At 34.6% G+C, this 18893-nt stretch overlaps 1 protein-coding gene across 4 annotated transcripts in view; it reads left to right on the top strand.

The window, feature by feature from the left end:
* The window catches only part of MED23 (mediator complex subunit 23), a 40659-nt gene that overhangs the window by 3775 nt on the left and 17991 nt on the right, over window positions 1–18893 (top strand). For 3 of the 4 annotated variants that reach the window (XM_045544366.1, XM_045544368.1, XM_045544369.1), the window contains exons 5-15: window positions 644–755; window positions 2062–2160; window positions 2993–3094; window positions 3576–3645; window positions 4938–5050; window positions 7378–7473; window positions 8024–8041; window positions 13164–13364; window positions 14972–15115; window positions 16488–16633; window positions 17609–17854. In XM_045544366.1, the coding sequence (XP_045400322.1) occupies window positions 644–755; window positions 2062–2160; window positions 2993–3094; window positions 3576–3645; window positions 4938–5050; window positions 7378–7473; window positions 8024–8041; window positions 13164–13364; window positions 14972–15115; window positions 16488–16633; window positions 17609–17854 (1347 nt within the window). The remainder of the gene's footprint in view (window positions 1–643; window positions 756–2061; window positions 2161–2992; window positions 3095–3575; window positions 3646–4937; window positions 5051–7377; window positions 7474–8023; window positions 8042–13163; window positions 13365–14971; window positions 15116–16487; window positions 16634–17608; window positions 17855–18893) is intronic. The other variant, XM_045544367.1, reaches the window with a different exon arrangement.

Below are 18893 nucleotides of genomic sequence, written 5' to 3'. Positions count from 1 at the left end.
CCTCACACGGATGTCTAGTGTTTGGTTTCTGGCTGTTATATGGGACCTCAGCTGGGGCTATGGGCCAGAACCTGCACATGCTCTTGTCTTGTGGTCTGGACTTTCTCACTGCATGGCGGAGTCCAAGAGCAAGGGTGCAAGACAGGGTTAGGCAAAAGCTCTATCACCTTCCCTTGAAGTCATACTGCATCCTTTTATCTTTTTTGCCATAGTCTTAGGCCAGCCCCGATATAAGAGATAAGAGAGAACGTATTCCCCGCCCCCCATACACATACCCCATGTAAGGATTGTCAGTGTCACATTTCAGAAGAGCACGTGGGATTGAAAATCTTGTTGCTACCATCTTGGAAAAGTGCAATATGCCACAAGGTGATAGATGGTAAACATTTAAGGAAAAGCTTTTTATAGACTTTCTAGTGAAATTAAAACATAATGAATATTATTTAGTTCTACTTTGTTTTGACCATTCATACAAGTAAAAAATGTAAAATGCTATATATCTTTAAAAGTGTGTTTAAGCAATAATGCTCCTTTATGAAAAATACTTGCTATGATAAATATAATACATGGAGTATATAGACCATGGATTAGAGAACTTGGAAAATTCTGTCTTATGACTGGAATGGCTATTTCTTTTTTCTAGGATGGTTTGTGAATCCCTAATAAACTCTGACACTCTTGAGTGGGAAAGAACACAGCTTTGGGCCTTAACATTTAAACTGGTTCGGAAAATAATTGGGGGAGTGGATTACAAGGTATTTTTTTTCTAATTATGAAAAGTGATTGCTTTCAGATATGATTAATTTTTCTGTATATAATTTTTAGGTGAGAAAGATGAAGTGGAAGCATTTACAAAATCTATTTTTTATTGTGTATTTCCTAAAAGGATTTAAAATTACTGAGTTGTTCCTATGGCTTCTCTACTCCCCTCCCAACATTCTTAAAAATACAGATGGCTAATATATTTTTACGATGAGTAGAGAAGGCACAAAGCAGAATCTGTGTTTCTACATGGCACAAGTCTTATGATGCTGGGGCCCCTTCAGATGAAAGAGCACAGAGCAGGGGTATGTGGAACTGAGGAGGGATGTAGAGAGCAGCTGGTGAAGGGAGCAAGACCTACTTCACCTCTAACTTGACCTCTGTTGGACTTGTGTCTTTACTTAATTAACATCTTCAGCACTCTGCTCTTGACCAGAAGTAACAATATACGTTCTCTGATTGTGTCTCATAATACAGCTCTGGAACTCAGCTACAAAAGCTATTCTTCAAGCCACTTTTGTTGTTGTCCTTTTCACGGAATTACCAATACCTGACCTTATGCTTTATTTCTGCATTTTCTCTAATCTGAAATGACTTAACATATAATTATTGGTTTGAATCATGATTTAACATAAAATTAACTCTAGCCTTTTCTGATTTTTCTCTTTTCTCAGACTTATGCTGTTTTTGCCTTCTTACTTATTTGTATGTGCTTTACAATTGTTCTCCCAAGCATATGTTCTGTCTTTTTACAAGCTTGGTCACATGGTTTATAGTCAGTAAATGCATGTTGAATGAAGTTTCTTTTTTATATATCAGATAATGCAACTGGTATTAGATATGTGGAGATGATTAACAGAATAGCCCTGGATGTGCTTGAGAGATTAAGGCATGTGATAGATGAGACGGGGGAATAAAGTCAGGTAATACCAAAGGGAGTGAGCAGAAAGAGTGATCTGCCAAAAACCTTAATATCATTACCCACATTTTCAGAGTGCTTTCAAGTCCTATTCTAATATATTTCCATCCATATGTATAAGTTTTTTGACCCTCTTAACAGTAGAAACATCATGAGAATATAAGTGACTTTCTTTGTTCACATTGCAAGACATTCTTTAGAATTCTATTTTAGAACATGGCTCTTCGGTTAATTTTAAGGACTCTGATTAATGTTAATTCTGAATCAGAAAATTTAAAGGTGTGACCTTAAAGGAGTTTATAATCATGAAACCTTTGGATATTTCAGCTAACAGAGGGGATATTACTTAGTTTTAACCTGTGTCTTTTTTCTTACATCAGGGTGTTCGAGATCTCTTAAAAGTGATTTTGGAGAAAATCTTGACAATTCCTAACACAGTGAGCTCTGCTGTTGTACAGCAGCTTCTGGCAGCAAGAGAGGTAATTTAGACATGTCTGAAATTCATTGATCGTAATCTCAAAAAAGTCTGTTTGTTTAGGTTTGTGATATTTTGTGGAATATTTCCTTTTTTTCTACCAAAAAAAAAAGCACTTCTATTCTTAAAGATGCTCTTTTACTTTCATCATATTTCAAAAGGAAATTTGAAATTGTAATTCATGTTTTTAAATTATGAAAACAACAGTATAGACATTAAAGTATCTTAAACTGTTACAAGACATCAGCTTATGGATTACTTAAAAGACCTTTCTGCTTTGTAATTAATGTTGCAAGAATTGTTGCTCTCCTATTTAAGTCTACCAATATTTAAAGCATTTTCAAGGTTACTTACTAACCATGAACAATCCATTGCATTGTTGATTAATCTTCCTTTTTAGATATTCTCTACATGTAAGTGGATTTCTTTATGCTACAGTTTAAACCCAATAAGTCCATGAAAATAATACTTCTACTTTTTTTTAATTGACAAGTAACAATTGTGTCTGTGTGTGTGTGTATACACATATTGTGGAATGGCTAAATCAGGCTGTTTAACATATGGGTTACCCCATATTTATTATGCTGACAACACTTAAAATATACTGTCATAGCAATTTTCAGGTATAAAATATATTTTTATTAACCATAGTCAACATAATGTACAATAGATCTCTTGCACTTATTCCTCCTAACTCTTTGTGTCCTTTGACCAACATCTCTCCCAAAAAGTAATATCTCTACTTCTTGGTATCCTTTTTGTTGTTGACATTGTTGTATTTAAAGGGCTTGTGTGTGGTTTAGTCAGGAATAATGTTGCCTTTTTCTTTTTCTTAGGTTATAGCGTATATCTTGGAAAGGAATGCCTGCTTATTACCAGCCTATTTTGCAGTCACAGAGATCAGGAAACTATATCCAGAGGGAAAACTTCCACACTGGGTAAATTTTATATTTCCCAAAATTTTAATAAAAGTTTTAATCAGAAACAGCTATATTAATCTTATTTTTTGTGTGCTTATTTTTATAAATGGTCACTAGATAGTTTGTATTTTTTGAATCATGATTAAAATCTTTCATTTCTTTGCTGTCCTGTTGAGATAATTTTTATGCTATGTGATAAAATATGCACAGTTTCATCAAATAGCTAAGGATGTGGTGATGTGACTTGGTCTAATTCAGGAACAGATGAATTTGTAATTGTTTGGAGGGATGCAAGAAAAGAGCTAACCTTTGAGTAATTATCATGTGCCAGGCATTGTACTAAATCTTTACATGTATTATCTCATTTTATATAAATGATCACTATATTCAGGGAAGTCTCAATTTTATTTTCTTACTTATTTATTTGATCTCTCTCCCCATCTCCTTCTCCCTGCCCCCTCCCTGTCTCTCCCCTGTGCTCTCTCTCTCTTTTTTTTAGTTACTTGGAAACCTAGTATCAGACTTTGTGGATACCTTCAGGCCCACAGCAAGGATAAATTCCATTTGTGGTAGGATTCTAATTTAAAATGTACCAAATAGTACCTGATATTTAGTGATCCAACTATTGAACAAAGCTGAAAGATGGTCTCGTGTACATGTCTTGGTGGCTTGTTTTTTTAGTGACTCACTAGGAGCTTAATACAATACTTTTTACATGTTTTTAGGTACTTTATGCGCTGAATGTAGGGAGGGAAAAGCAACTATCTGGAATGGTGTAAGCTTCAGGTAAAACCATTCTAGAAAGTGGATTTCCTGTTGATTAGAAAGACCTTTAATATAGCCAGTAAAGCACCATGGAATCTCTGGGCAACTGAAAGTCTCAACATACCTGTTTCCCTGTGGCCACAGAACATTAGAGTATCAGACTCATTCAGCCCATTCTAATTCATACTTTTGCTCTTTATTTCATGTATTTTGTTTCCCATTTTCTTATGTTTTTTTAGATTCTCTGAACTTTCTTTTAAAAATAGCCATGTGATTTGGCAATTTTTTTCAGTGCCCACTGCCCTGAATTATTTCTAGAAATTATGGTGGCCTCAGACCTATTTAGGATTATAGACAGTTATTTATTCAGTGATCAAATACTGAACACTTCCTGTGAGCCAGATACTGTTCTAAACACTGGAAATACAAAAATAAGCTAAATAATTACTACATAGATAATTTGCAGGTTTCTAGCTTTTGTAACTGAGTGGCTATTGATATCATTTTATAAATTATGAAAGTGAAGCAGGTTTGAGAAGGATGATGATGAATTTATTTTAAGACAAGTTGAGCTTGAGTTGCTTGTGGGACATCCAAGTGATAATGTTTGTTAGGGAGTTGGATGTACAAGTTGATGGTCATATATTACAATCTAAGGCCTCTGGGGGTATCCTGCATAAAGTTAACCATGTTGATCCTGGACTAGTAGTCTCAAACTTTTTCTAAAAAGGATCATGTAGTAAATACTTTAAGCTTTATGAGATACACAGTCTGTTGCAACTACTCACCTCTGCCACTGTACTGCAAAAGCACCAATGTTCCAATAAAATGTTACAAAAACAGATGGCAGGTGGTTTTTGCACATGGACTAAAGTTTTCTTACCTCTGTCCTAGACACTTGGACAAAATGCAACATTTTTGAGTTTAGGAGGCCTGTACAAATTGATCTACAATCATCTGGACTAAACATAATCAAAATTTTCAAACTTCAGTCTCATTAAAACTTTTTTAAACCACTTTTAAACTATTGCCTGGTTTGTATATATTCATGCTGTGTTTCACATTTACTTAAAAACATCTTTGTGATACATAACAGGTCGCTGCAGTCTTCTACCAGTTGTAAATAACTCAGGCGCCATTTGTAATTCATGGAAATTAGATCCTGCTACTCTTCGTTTTCCTCTGAAAGGCCTTTTGCCATATGATAAGGTATGTTGCTAAATGTAATGGAACTTCTGGTCCATCCAGCAGTCTTCATCCTTGGTTATAAGATGTATTTGCTAAGTTGTCACTTCACAGTCTGAAGAAGTAACTGTTTAATAAAAGATAGTTTATGATTTATCACATTATTTCAATATCCAAATATACCCTGTGGTTTGTGCTATTGTGGGTATTTATGCCTCAGTGGTCTTCTTGGGCAAAGTATTTGGAGATAGAAAACTAAAATTTTAAATTAATTTCTTGACTAAGGCCCCACATTTAACAAGTAGTAGAGCCAGAATTTGAACTCAGTCTGATTCCGGATGCTATCAAGTCATTTGTCCTCTCCAAATTTGGAAATTGTTTATACTTGTAAGAGAGTGTTTGGAAACTAGTCTCCATTCCTCTTTCATTAGATTTCTGAACAGAAAATTCTTTCCTTACCATGCTGCTAGGACTAATGTGACTATACCTGAAGCCACATTTCTGAGTTTAATTCTAAAGGGGAGAGGGTTTACTTTTCAAATCACTGAAATTTTAATGTACCATTTAAGGGGCACTACTCCTAAATTTTTGCATTAATGAGCAATCTTGCTGATTGGACTGATAGTTCTTTGCGTATAGTTTCTCTTCTGATAACTATAGCTACATTCAGTCAGTTGTTGCTGTAAAAACTTCTACATAAAACAGGCACTGATTATTCTGATTTAAAATGCCCTAAGGAGTTCCTTATAACTAATACATTGAAGTGAATGCTTATGTACCCATGCCCCTTTCCCAGATATTTTAGTATTAAAATGAAGAAAAGGGGCAGAAAACAGAGGCATTATGGTAGCTGGGGTGAATTGAGAGAGACTACCGCCTGATGGGAATCAATTTAATAGAGAAAATGGCAAGAAATTTAGCACAGTAATGTTTCTAAGGTTTTTAATCTCCAAGTTGCACAGTTTTTTAAAGATTATCTTAAAAATCAGTACATAGGCCAGACGAGGTGGCTCATGCCTATAATCCTAGCACTCTGGGAGGCCAAGGCGGGTGGATCGTTTGAGCTCAGGAGTTCAAGACCAGCCTGAGCAAGAGCAAGACCCCATCTCTACTAAAAATAGAAAGAAATGATCTGGACAGCTAAAAATATATATAGAAAAAATTAGCCGGGCATGGTGGTGCATGCCTGTAGTCCCTGCTACTCGGGAGGCTGAAGCAGTAGGATTGCTTGAGCCCAGGAGTTTGAGGTTGCTGTGAGCTAGGGTGACGCCATGGCACTCTAGCCCGGGCAACAGAGTGAGACTCTATCTCAAAAAAAAAAAAAAAAAAAAAGATCAGTACATAAAGTGATTTTCTTTCTTTTTATTTATCCATCTGAGGGACCTTTAAAAGAATAAAACCCAGATAACATTATGCAGATGGTACTTGGGATAAACTTTTCATTGACTGTATCAAAATGCTATGTCTCCAAAAACAAAGTGAAAGTGATATGCTCTAGAAAACTATCAGATGACTCAGAAGCTGTCTAGCTTTCATGGAAGAGTTAGAATAAACTAGAATGAAATCTTTTATATTTAATAAGTATAAGTTTTTAAATATGCATGAACTAAATTCACAAATATAAATAAGCATATGACTATTTCATCTATTTCTCTAAAGATTTACTGTTTAAGAGCCAAAGAGCTATTTTGGGAATCTTAGTAGGGAAACGAGGGATTGATTGGCCTGTAATCAAGACGTACTGGATACTCTTTCAGGCTGTCATTTGGAAAAATAGCTGCAAACTCTGAAAAAGTTTTTTTTTAATATGTAGCTTTCTAGTAATATTTATTATAAACCGAATTTGACTATCAGAAATTTTATACTTAAATGCCTAGAAACTAATTCTAGAAAATTGACTGGTCAACTTTAACAGAAAGGAAGCAAAAGTCTTTTTAATAATGATACCTCTTTATGTCTAAGGAACATTATTACCAAGGACAAAATCTATATAAATTGATGTTGTGAGACTCTAAATTTTAAAAAATGTAAACCTTTTATGTTTTCAGGAAAGTAGAGTGGAAAATACACTGGGGAAGGGGGACTGGAAGATCTGATTCTAGTGTCATCTTTATGGTTACCCTCTGTATGACTTTGGACAAGTCCCTTCACCTCAGTTATCAAATCAGGGGTGGGAACAGATTAACCGTAAGCACTAAAATCCTATGATTTTTTTTTTTTTCTCACTAGATACTGCCTACTGTCTGAAGGTAACAAGTGCCTTTAGAGGAATTTTTAATCTCAATTTCAAATAATTTGAATTAACATCTATGTTGATCTTGAAGCAATGATTTTTTTTATTTTCTTTAAAGGATCTGTTTGAACCACAGACTGCTTTGTTGAGATATGTATTGGAGCAGCCTTATTCCAGGGATATGGTCTGCAATATGCTAGGTTTAAATAAGCAGGTACTGTACTATGCTGGAAACCTAGTAAATTTTGCATAGAATCTGCACTATTCTTTTCTCTTTTCTTTGCTATAGCTAACTGAGCAAAACAGTTAAAAACTATTTGGTGATTTTTTAAAATACATGGTTTATTAAACAACGTATTATTCCTATCATTTATATATTGCTTTAAGAATGTTTAAATTAAAAAGGAGATATTTTAAAAGTTGGTTTATTTTGCATTGCTTTTTTTTCTATAAGGCCAGTTTCAAGTATACCTTTTGCCAGAGAAACCTACACATGACTTAACCATAATTTTTGACTGTTTTTGTTTTTTGGGTGTCAATTTTTATGACCCTTGGAATCTTCAGCATGGCCTCCTTGCTGATTTTTTTTTTTTTTTTTTTTTGGTGTATGTTTGCTTATTTTTGATGGTTTAACATGTGGGAGGGTTTGTGCTGACTCTGGGTTCCTTGAGGCTGGCCTCATAGTCACTGTTTTGTCTTTTCTTTTTTTCTTCCTTTATTTTTGTTCTGTCCTGTCTTGTCCTGCCCATCCTCCAATGCTCTAGACCTTGAACATTGCTCAGGTATGTTCACAACCTTACTGTTGTATTGTGACTAACGATACGCTGGCCGCTTTGTAGCCACTGATTCCATTTAGAGAATACATGTATGGTCGGGGCTTGAAATTGGCAGGACCATGCTGAGACCAAGGCCACTAAAAAAAATTTCTTCTTGGGATATGAGAGTTATTTTTGGTGGATTGTTTTTGGTTTTGGTATTTTGTTTTTGTTTTTTTTTTGGTGTTTGTTTTTTTAATATTCTTTTTTTTTTTTTTTAAACAAAGAGACAACACCTGGCACTCAATAAAGCCTGTCACTTTTTGATGGATTGTTTTCCTTCCCACTCCATTTTACTGTTTTTCATGCTTTAGGGCTAAAGCTAGCCTGGTAGAATTTTCAGAGATGGAAAGATTTGTGGTGGCCTTTATCTTTCCAGACGGTTAAAAATAAATAAATAAATAATAACAACAACAAAAATACTTAAGTTGCTTTGCCTTCAAACAAAAACAAATTAAAAATAACAAAAAAAAAGCGCTTTAATAGAGATACACTGCTTTTAAAAGTTGGAGTGGTAAACTTTATACAGGAAAGGCTTTTTTGGAAACCTGGGGATTGACTAAGAAATGTCACACTCTTAGGTGACCCCACACCTGCTTGACAAACACTCTTCTTTGCCAATCTTTGCCAGAAGTGCCCTCCTCCTGGACTGAGCTCCTCTCAGCTGAAGCTCGCCTATGGTGGGAGAAAAACACTGTGGCCAAACTTTATAAAGCAAACTCTTATACGGTCCCAAGTCTGCTCCAGGACTTTTCACCTTTGATATTTTAAACAAAATAGTGGTTCCAATTATTTTTGTTAAAAATTTTTGAGCCCAACATATTAAAATAAACCAGCTTTTTGATTTTAAAAAGACATTCTTGTCTAGGTTATATAAAATAGCGTTACTGTTTGCAATACTATAGTGAAGGTTGTGCCAGTGCTTCCATTTATAAAGCCCTATTTTTAAGGACATATAGCTTGGCCATAAAACTTGCTCAGTGTTGAAACTTTGCATGCCAAACCTCACCCTAGTAGCAGTATCTCTTTATTATTTTAAGTTTTTTCTTCTGAAAAATTTGCCAAGTTTCCTTGTTTGGACAAGCCTTTGTACATGTGAAACTAAAACTACTTCACACTAGAGTATCTGACAGTTACCTCATTATGATCTGTCAAATAAACATCTTAAATACCAAGTCATTAATTCTGATCAACTTTCGCTTGAATTAGAGGTAAGTATTCAGTTAACTTTGAAAGAATGCTTCATGCTATGTCTTCAGACTAATTTTTGTAATCAACTTTAAGTCACACTTGACTCAATTTTTTGCAGTTCGGTGGATAAATGTATCCATGGTCATTTGAGCTGCGAGTACCTTCCCCGGATATCCTTAGCTTTTTTCTTTTGGGGAGCAGCTCATTTCAAACCAGAAATTGACAAAACAATTGAGAGTATTTCTGACCTGATCATTTCAATAACAAGTTTCAACCTAAAAAAAGTTTATGACTAAGACATAAATCCATAAAAAATAAAGTTTATAATGGAAATGCTGACAGAACATTATTAGTATTGGTCCCACTGTAGTGTAAACATTGTCAAAAATTCACAATTCATCAGTAATTGTTTTCATAGAAAACTCTGTAGTGAGGGGACTTGTAGATGGAAGATAATATGCTGAATTGACTTGATATATTATTTTTACCTACTGGAAAGTAGAATAGAAAATGAGAACACACAGTATAAGAAGCATATGATTAAAAATAACCAAGTTATCTATCACATCTTTTATCATTACAGAACTATATCCTACACTATACTTTCTTGTCCTTTCTCTAGCAATGCAATAATTTACCTAAAGCTTGAAACCCTCTTAAGAGCTGTTCACATTGCATTTTCCAGTAGGAATTGGCTTTATTGTATCCTAAGATCAATCATATTCAGAAGATCATAAATAGCTCAGTTCTGTGACCAGTGAGATGGAATGTTAGGCTTAAATTCATAGTGGGAAAATCTCGTTTTGTGTGCTTCGTGAGAATTTGTATTCTTCCTGCTGAGTAAAAACATCACAAAACAGATACACTCCTCAAGCTGTTATGTAGTGGTGTATGAACTCTGACTGCAGTCAGATAGTGAAATATTCATCATTCAGTTTGTCTTAAACTAATCACTTTTAAAGTTATTTTAAAATATCTTTGAAAGACACCATTGAAAGTGTATTAATTGGCATAAGGCTCTGTTTTACTGATTGGCAACTTTCTTGGTTAAAGCAGAGAATTAGATAAATGACGTCAAAAGGGATTTTTCTTCCCAACTTGTCCTAAACAGGTATTGCTTTAAAATTGATTTATAGCATTGAAATTAGAATTTAAAATTAATTTAAGCTCACCTAAGTACAATAAGTTAAATTTTTACTGCAAAAGCATTACCAGAATTGTTACATAAAAAGTGTCAAGTAACACTCAATATAGAATATGGGATACTAGGACTGAAAAGCACTGTCATTTGCTATTTGAAATGGTGGTGGGAAGGAAGCAGGGGCATGGGTGGGGGTTAATATTAACATTTCTATTAATACCTTATGCCGGATTTTTAGCTTTTATCAAAGCTGAAAATTTATAACAAGATTCCAGTATAGTTTATCATATTATCTAGACATAGAATAGTTAAAATATTGAATTTAGATATTCTTATCCTTAAAACAGGTTTTAATTAAATTTGCATATAGGTATGATGTAAACTAACAAATTCAACTTTATATGCCAGTATTTTGAAGCTTTAAATTTGCTAAAGCTTTCAGAAAGCAAGATGTGAATAGCCGTAGAGATAGCATCCATTGACTTAAAGAAATATCTTAGCTTAGTCATAGACAATGAACCTTTATTCGTAAATCCTTAGACTGCTTTATAAATGTCTGTTCCACATTGTTAAACCACCTGCTAGGTGGTAGAGTCTTAATTTTAATGTACCTATCTCTTATTATAACAAGTGAAAAACTAAAGCAAAACTTACTATTATAAAGCAGTTAGCAGCACAAATTATTTTGTATTTCAGACTTTTCTTTCTTTTTTTGATATTATCAAAATTGGCAGATAAAGAAACATGTTTAAGCTATCCTTAAATTTGGTTTGAGAAATATCCTTGGCAATAGCCAGAAACACCTGGGAGGTTTATTGTTAATCCTGATAGATATTCTGCTGCCACCAATGACCAGGCATTAGGCACTGTAGAGATTTCTGACTGATTTGATTCTTAGCAGAAAAGTTGGGGGTAGTCTTAAGTCATGGCATGTATTGACAGACTATCAGCTTTAACTGTAAATTTCCTAGTTGTTCTTGCTTTGTCAAAATCCTAGTATCTTTGGCTTTCCTTTTTTAATCATTAACTCTATGACCATTACCAAATGCCTAAAAATATATAGGTGAAAATCCAGTTTTTAAAAATAAATAGCTAATATTAAAAAAAGAAGCTCCAAAGTGACTCAGGTACTAAAAACCAATTTTATTTAGTTTGTTCTTTTTTCCTAAAGCAGATTGATTGAAGACCCTCATGGATGGAGAAATAGATGACAAATTGGTTAATTTCCAAACTAGAAGCAAGTTCCCAACACTAGTGAAAAATTCCTACTGGAAATCCTGGCTTTACTTCTTTTCACAATTTTTTCTGACTCTTGTATACTTTGAATGATCTTACTCTAAATTTGTGTTATCTGACACATTTCTTAGGTTGTTGGTGGTTGGCAGAACTAGTGAATTTCAAGCCCTGTACACAGTAGTTTTGCATGCTGATTTAAGAACTAGTCTGTAGTGTTGTCTGTTGCACTTTGCTCTGCTTCATAATGATAATGACATTTGGAGGAAAAGTACCGTAGTCTTAACTGGTGGTGTTAATATTGCTATTTGTAAACCTGTAATGTGGTTGAACTGTGATCATGGCATTGTGTTCTTGGAAAAAATATGAAACAACCATTGATGCTTACTGTTTGGATAGATGTTTGTTTTATTTGCATGTTTTAAGAAAGTGCAGCTATATTGGAGCTTTACAAGTTTGGAGCTGGCAAAGAGCATGCAAAAGAGGGGATGCTACTCATTATGTCTTGTTTATTTCCAAATTTGTCCCCATTTTGCATTTTTCCCTAAATTTAAAGAAATCATATCCCTTTTTCATGGCAAAAGACTGATAATCACATCTGAAGCTTAGGGGGATATACAATACTAGTAATTGTATTCACTAGAAAGGCTTCTAACTGCCTTCTACTAAGTCATATAACATAAAGGAAATAAGAAAATGGCTTGAAATATGACTTAACATTTTTTTCAGTAAAAGTATATTTCTTAAATTACTTAAAAAAGCACAAATCTTTTTGCCTGTAGAAAGGGAAGTTGCATTTTCATGTTTAGTGTTTAAACTCAATTCTTTTTCTTGTTTTAGATTTTAAAATAGTCTAATTTAAAATTAAAGCTGCATTATGTTTGGCTTCCAAGAGGGAAGAGCAGAGATCAATTTTTTTTTTTGCAGAGGAGGTTTCCATTTCATTCTATTTCAGTATCAGGATCAATCCCAAACACTGAAAAAGAGACATTGGGTATTCTGGCAGCTATTTAGATATACCTTTGTATATAAAGTTAGTGTAAACTTGTGGTGGTTACCTTAAAATAAATATATTCATATACTGCTTTATTTGCTATATCACAACATTTGATCCCTGGAAATCCAGGGTTTTCATCTTTTGAGTTATATTGCAAAATTAATACTGCTATCCTCATTTCATATGCCTTTTAAAATGCTATCTTTTTTCAAAGGATAAAGAGCAAAATTTTCTCTTGTGCAGTGCCCTTTGCCAAATATGAACCAATAATGTCCATAGTGGAAGTCAAAAGTTAATGGGTAGTCTATTTTTTGGGAAACCTGAAAAAAATAATTTTCCATGAAACTTATCCTCTATGATAAAATAACATGATGCAGCTTTAATAGACAAAATCTAACCTTAACTTCTTAAGTTCAACTTCATTCCATGCTTCTCAGCCTCTTGTTACAATTAATGCACATTAATTGGTAACTTCTGAAACTAACCGAGAGGCTTTTGGAATACTGTATTTAATCTCTGCCCTACAGCACAAGCAGCGCTGCCCTGTGCTGGAGGACCAGTTGGTGGATCTGGTGGTTTACGCTATGGAGCGATCCGAGACTGAAGAGAAGTTTGACGATGGGGGGACGAGCCAACTCCTGTGGCAGCATCTCTCGAGTCAGCTCATTTTCTTTGTGCTTTTCCAGTTTGCAAGTTTTCCACATATGGTTCTTTCTCTTCATCAGAAGGTGTGTACTAAATCTTTTGCTCAGAGGAACTTCACCTCTGATTAGTATGTTTTAGGTTGATGTAGGCATTCCCCAGTGATTTCAGCACTGGCAGAAAGTCTGAGCCCTAATTTCTCTCCTGGTCAGTGTTTTTGTGGTTTCTCAATATGTCACTGTAAGAAGTGGATTAAGTCATTCATTCCACATAATCTAAGCACAGCACCAGGGGATACAAGATGAAAAGCCACTGTGACACCCTCTAGGAGCGCCTTACTGGAGGCGAAGATATATGTATGAACAACATGATTATAATTTGATGGTTGTCATAGTGGAAGCATGTTTCCCTGCAACAGGAATGAAAGGAAATGGTCCCTATCAAAGACATCAGGAATGGCTTTATCAAAGAGATCTTTAAGCTAACACTTGAAGGATGAATAGAAATTTGCTAAGAGAAAAAGATAGGAAAGTGTTTCCCTAGCAAAAAGATCATCATTTGAAAAGGGATATAGGTATATGAGAACTGGAAGGCAAAATATAAAGGGGAAAATTTTAAAGGGAAAGTGTTGGTGAGATCAGGAAGGCAGGAAGGCAGGAGGGCAAGGGCAGACATGGAGAATATTATATGGCCGTGCGCCTAGTGTTCTAAGGAGTTTAGATTTTCTTTTGGAGGCAATGAGGAAGGGAATGGCATCATCATGTATAGTTGGAAAAATTACTGCTAATGGCCACATGGAGGAAGATGGTGGTGTAGAGATGGATGGGGGCAAAACCAGAGGCAAAGAGACCCCGCAGTGGGCTAGGGGGAAGATGCCGAGGGCCCAAACCAGGACAGAGGGGGAGCCAGAGATCAGGTACACTGAGGAGGTTGAGTACGACCAGGTGACTAACAGCTAACAAAGGGTGGAACTGGAGTCTAGGCTCGCTCACTGGTTTCTACTCTGGTAATGAATAAAAGGGTAGGACAGTGAATCTAAAAAAGGGAAGATAAGTGGAAGAGTAAGTTTGTGAGAAGAGTTGGTTTTCACTGTAAGTTTTAGACATGTTGAATGGGAATAGAATAAATGTTGTTATACCTATAACATCTCTATAGCATAAATTATTTGGGGAAAAATTTTTTATAAACGTTGTTAAAATTCTTTTAACCACCAACCCTCCCCCACCACCACTGGTTTCTGTTATAATCTACAGGAAGCCAGGAAAAGTGTTTTATGATAACCAATCCTTGAAAATTTCAAGTTAAAAAATCCTTTTGATATAATAACGTATACCACATATTTTGGTGAGATATTTTTAATAAGAATTATCCCATATTAAACTTGATTCTCATGCACATGTGATCAATTTGATTATATTCTAAAACATTGAATGTTTGATATGCGTAGTTATTTTGGACAGCAGGAGAAAACACATATGTATTATTAAAGTAATTTAGCAGGCTTTGTGTGGTATGTCTTGAATTGAGACTAAGTAATTACTATTACTAAGTGCCAAAGTTAGATGCTTACTAAGAGCAGAAACCTAGTTTTCTCCTTCAAACAACAAAACAACAGCAACAATGACAATAAAATTTCCTACGTTCATCTGTTTAAGTAGCTGTGTACACATGTATATTTAAACATCTTTTACAGTTGGCAGGGCGAGGACTGATTAAAGGCAGAGATCATCTGATGTGGGTTCTCCTGCAATTCATTTCTGGAAGTATTCAGAAAAATGCACTAGCTGATTTTCTCCCTGTCATGAAGCTCTTTGACTTGCTATACCCAGAAAAAGAAGTAAGTTTTACTGAATAGTTAACAATGTGATGAATAAATTATGTCTAATTTATGTTTGAGGAGTTCAGTGTGATTTTGTGAAAAGAGCACTGGATTTGGACAAGTTCTTTTCCCAATTCTGTGGCTAAACATGATCATGGCAAGGACATTCAGTCTCTTTTGACATTAGTTTATTCATGTGTAAGATGAAGGAATTGAACTATATTATTTCTAAAGTTTATGCTAAATCACAATCGTATATCAAGTATAGCCAGCTCTTTCTCTACATTCTAAGTAGGTCTAAGTTTGGCCATACATTGAATGGCCAAATAATAAGAATGTCTATTAATATATATTTTTCTGTTTGCCAGTTGAATCTGTGTGTTCCCTTGGTGTTTGATTGTACAAGAAATTTGAGTAAAATGTGATATATTTTGAAGATTCCCATTTTAAAAGAACATTTTATTATGGAAAATTTTAAACATACACAAAAAGTAGAGTAAATAGAACAGTAACTCCCCATGTACCCATCACCAAAAAATATTCTTGTTTCATCTTTCCTCCTTTTTTGTTAATGCTGGACAATTTTAAAGCAAATTCCAGAATCCATATCATTTCACCCATCAATATTCAGTATGTTTAATGATAGTCATTTAGATTGAATATTTGTTAGATTTTTATTTGTATTTTTGTTTTTTGAGACAGGGTCTCACTCTGTCACCCAGGCTAGAGGGCAGTGGCCTGATCACAGGTTACTATAACCTCAAACTCCTGAGCTAAAGTGATCCTCTCACCTCAGCCTCCTGAGTGGCTGGGGCTACAGGCACACACCACCATGGCTGGCTAATTTTTTTATTATTATTTTTTTTTTAGAGATGAGGTCTTACTGTGTTGCCCAGGTTGGTCTTGAACTCCTGGCCTCAAGAGATCCTCCCACCTTGTCCTCCCAAAATGTTAGAATTACAGGTGTGTGAGCGACTGCACCCAACTTCTGTTACATGTTCTTGAAAAGTATTCTGAGACTTTTAGAAATTCTATGTTTTCAGTATGTTTATCACAGTAAGATTTCATAATGATGTTTTTAATTTTTAAAAATAAAAATTTAAAAATGATTTTTGTTTAAGAATGCTCTGTGATAGTAGGAAACGCTTGACTAAGCACTCGTGAATTTCTGTTACTTTCTTGGCAAGTAAAAACATGCCAAGTAAAACATCTTGTAATAATTTCAAACTTATATGGCTGTTAGACCTGATTTGTATTATTGAATAGTCCAAGAACCACTGGGGCTAAATTAGGATACTTTAAAAAGAAATATACCAGAAATAGATTACTAAAATATATATAATTATTTAATTCTTCTCTTTCTTATAATATGTTAATTGTTAATTTTCAGTGTATCCCAGTTCCTGATATTAACAAACCCCAGTCAACTCATGCCTTTGCAATGACTTGTATTTGGATTCATCTCAATAGAAAAGCTCAAAATGACAACTCCAAGCTACAGATTCCAATACCCCATTCCCTAAAGCTTCACCATGAGTAAGTCATTTGTTGTTTGACATTTAACTTTCTTGTTTAATAGATAGTGGCTTGAAGACTAATACTCGTCTCAGTATTTGTGTGAAATTTGGAAATCTCCCGACACCCACTGGAGGCAGGGTAGGGATGAATATTTACTGTATATGTCATAACAAGAGAATCTGAGCAGTACCTGTATCAGGAAACTACTAGAAGAATAATCCTGCTTATATGTATAGATTTTTAAAAAATTTTTCAATGCTGATCTTTTGTTTTTATATGTTGCACTTTAAAGTCATGAATTTAATGGAAGCATATTAATTTTTATTAATGCGAAAATATTTCAAAATTTCTCAAGTGCTTGGGACTTAGGCCTGATCTGACTGAGATATCTTTCACTCCCTGGGGTGCCAGGATTGACTGAGCTTGTCTGACTGACGTGCTCCCTTACATCACTTCCAACGCTGTGATCACTCAGAGAAGATGCCCTTAGATAGCACTGTACTCCAGTCGGGGGTGCTAGGAACTTCTGAAAAGGACTGCCAGATCTCTTCATGAGAGCCTACGGGTAGTCAGACTTGATATTTCATTTGGCTTTCAGTTTCTGAGATACCACTTAGCCATGTTTTCATGGTGGTAGGTATAATGAAGGCATATTGTTGTGCTTAAATAGATAATAAATAGAAACCTAGTTCATGGATTTGTGAGTTATTTCTTCATTCTCTGAAACGTAGCCTAATACAGTGCTGTATATGTAGAACATACTTAACAAATACCCATTAATTTTTAACTTATAATTATTTAAGTGTCTTCTGAAATGCTACCCAAACTTGTATGTGTTTCCACTCTACTTTTCACCCAGAAATGATAATACCTGTAGGAACAAAGATAGCACAAATGCATAGTTGCATAAAATTGAACTTTTTAAAAAAAATGCAAGTTAACTTTATGAAAATTATTTGCATTTCTTCTGTTTAATGAAACGTGGATTTTTAGGTTTCTCCAGCAGAGTCTGAGAAATAAAAGTTTGCAAATGAATGACTATAAGATTGCCCTGTTATGTAATGCATACTCTACAAATTCAGAATGTTTTACATTACCCATGGGAGCTCTGGTAGAAACTATTTATGGAAATGGAATTATGAGGATACCTCTCCCTGGAACCAGCTGTTTGGCCTCAGGATCTATTACTCCCTTACCAATGAACCTCCTGGATTCACTGACAGTTCATGCCAAAATGAGGTATGTTCTTTTTATTTATCTGGTCCCATGTCAGGGAATTGATATCAGTATAGTGTAAACTTTTATTTCATAATTGTATGTGTGTATTTTATGGTCAGGTGCATTGAAAAAAATAAATTTATTAATATTTTGTTACAAAAATGAATATTGTTTATTATAGGAATTCTAGAATGTATAAATAAACCCAAAGAAAATAATTGCCATAATCCCTTCATGAGAGAGAAGCATTGTAAAAATTTTTTGTATTAATATATATTCTTAGGGTTTTTTCCCCTATGGATAAATATGTAAATTATGTGAGGCTTTTTATTTTTATTTTTTTGTTTTATATTCACCTTTCCCCCATAAGAGTCAAACACCTTTTCAGGTCTAGCAGTCTTCAAAAACAATTTTTTAAATTGCTACAAAGATGCTTTTTGTGGAGCTACGTATGATGATTTATCTAGTTCTACATTTTTGGACATTCAGGTTATTTACAATGTCTTAGTATTATAAAGATAGCTATAAAAACTATCTTTATGGCTGTCTTTCCAGCCATCCACAATTACGTTTTCATTAAATAATTTGCTGGAAGTAGAATTGCTGAGTCCAGAAGTGTGAAAATTTTAAGGCTTTTACTGTATTGATTATAGGGACATATAGGGACAATTTTAGAATTGACATTATGGTTTCTAAAAGAAAAGGCTGTGTTGAGTGTGATTCTAGAACCTCAAACACCCCATAGAGCAAAGCTAAGAATGTAGATGAGTGAAGCCTGGCCCTGAGTGATGGGAAGCCAGTTGTCAGTGCACATGGAGGTGTGTGTATGTGTGGAGGGGACTTAGGCCAACTGGAGAGTGTGGGGCTCACCTCATGAGGCTGCCACTTTAGCTAATGTATAGAGTATGAGAATGAGGACTAGTGTAGCTAGATCTTCCAAAATTTTTTGAGAAGGGCTAGAAATCCAGATTTTTATTTCTAGTCTTTCAGCTTTTAAGTACTAGCTCAAACTGAAAACAAAACTGTGTAAGCCAAAGAGAATGCATTCATGGACCTCCAG

The sequence above is a fragment of the Lemur catta genome, chromosome 2, assembly GCF_020740605.2.
Source record: "Lemur catta isolate mLemCat1 chromosome 2, mLemCat1.pri, whole genome shotgun sequence".
Classification (NCBI taxonomy): domain Eukaryota; kingdom Metazoa; phylum Chordata; class Mammalia; order Primates; family Lemuridae; genus Lemur; species Lemur catta.
This window is presented reverse-complemented; position numbering and strand designations above follow the sequence as displayed.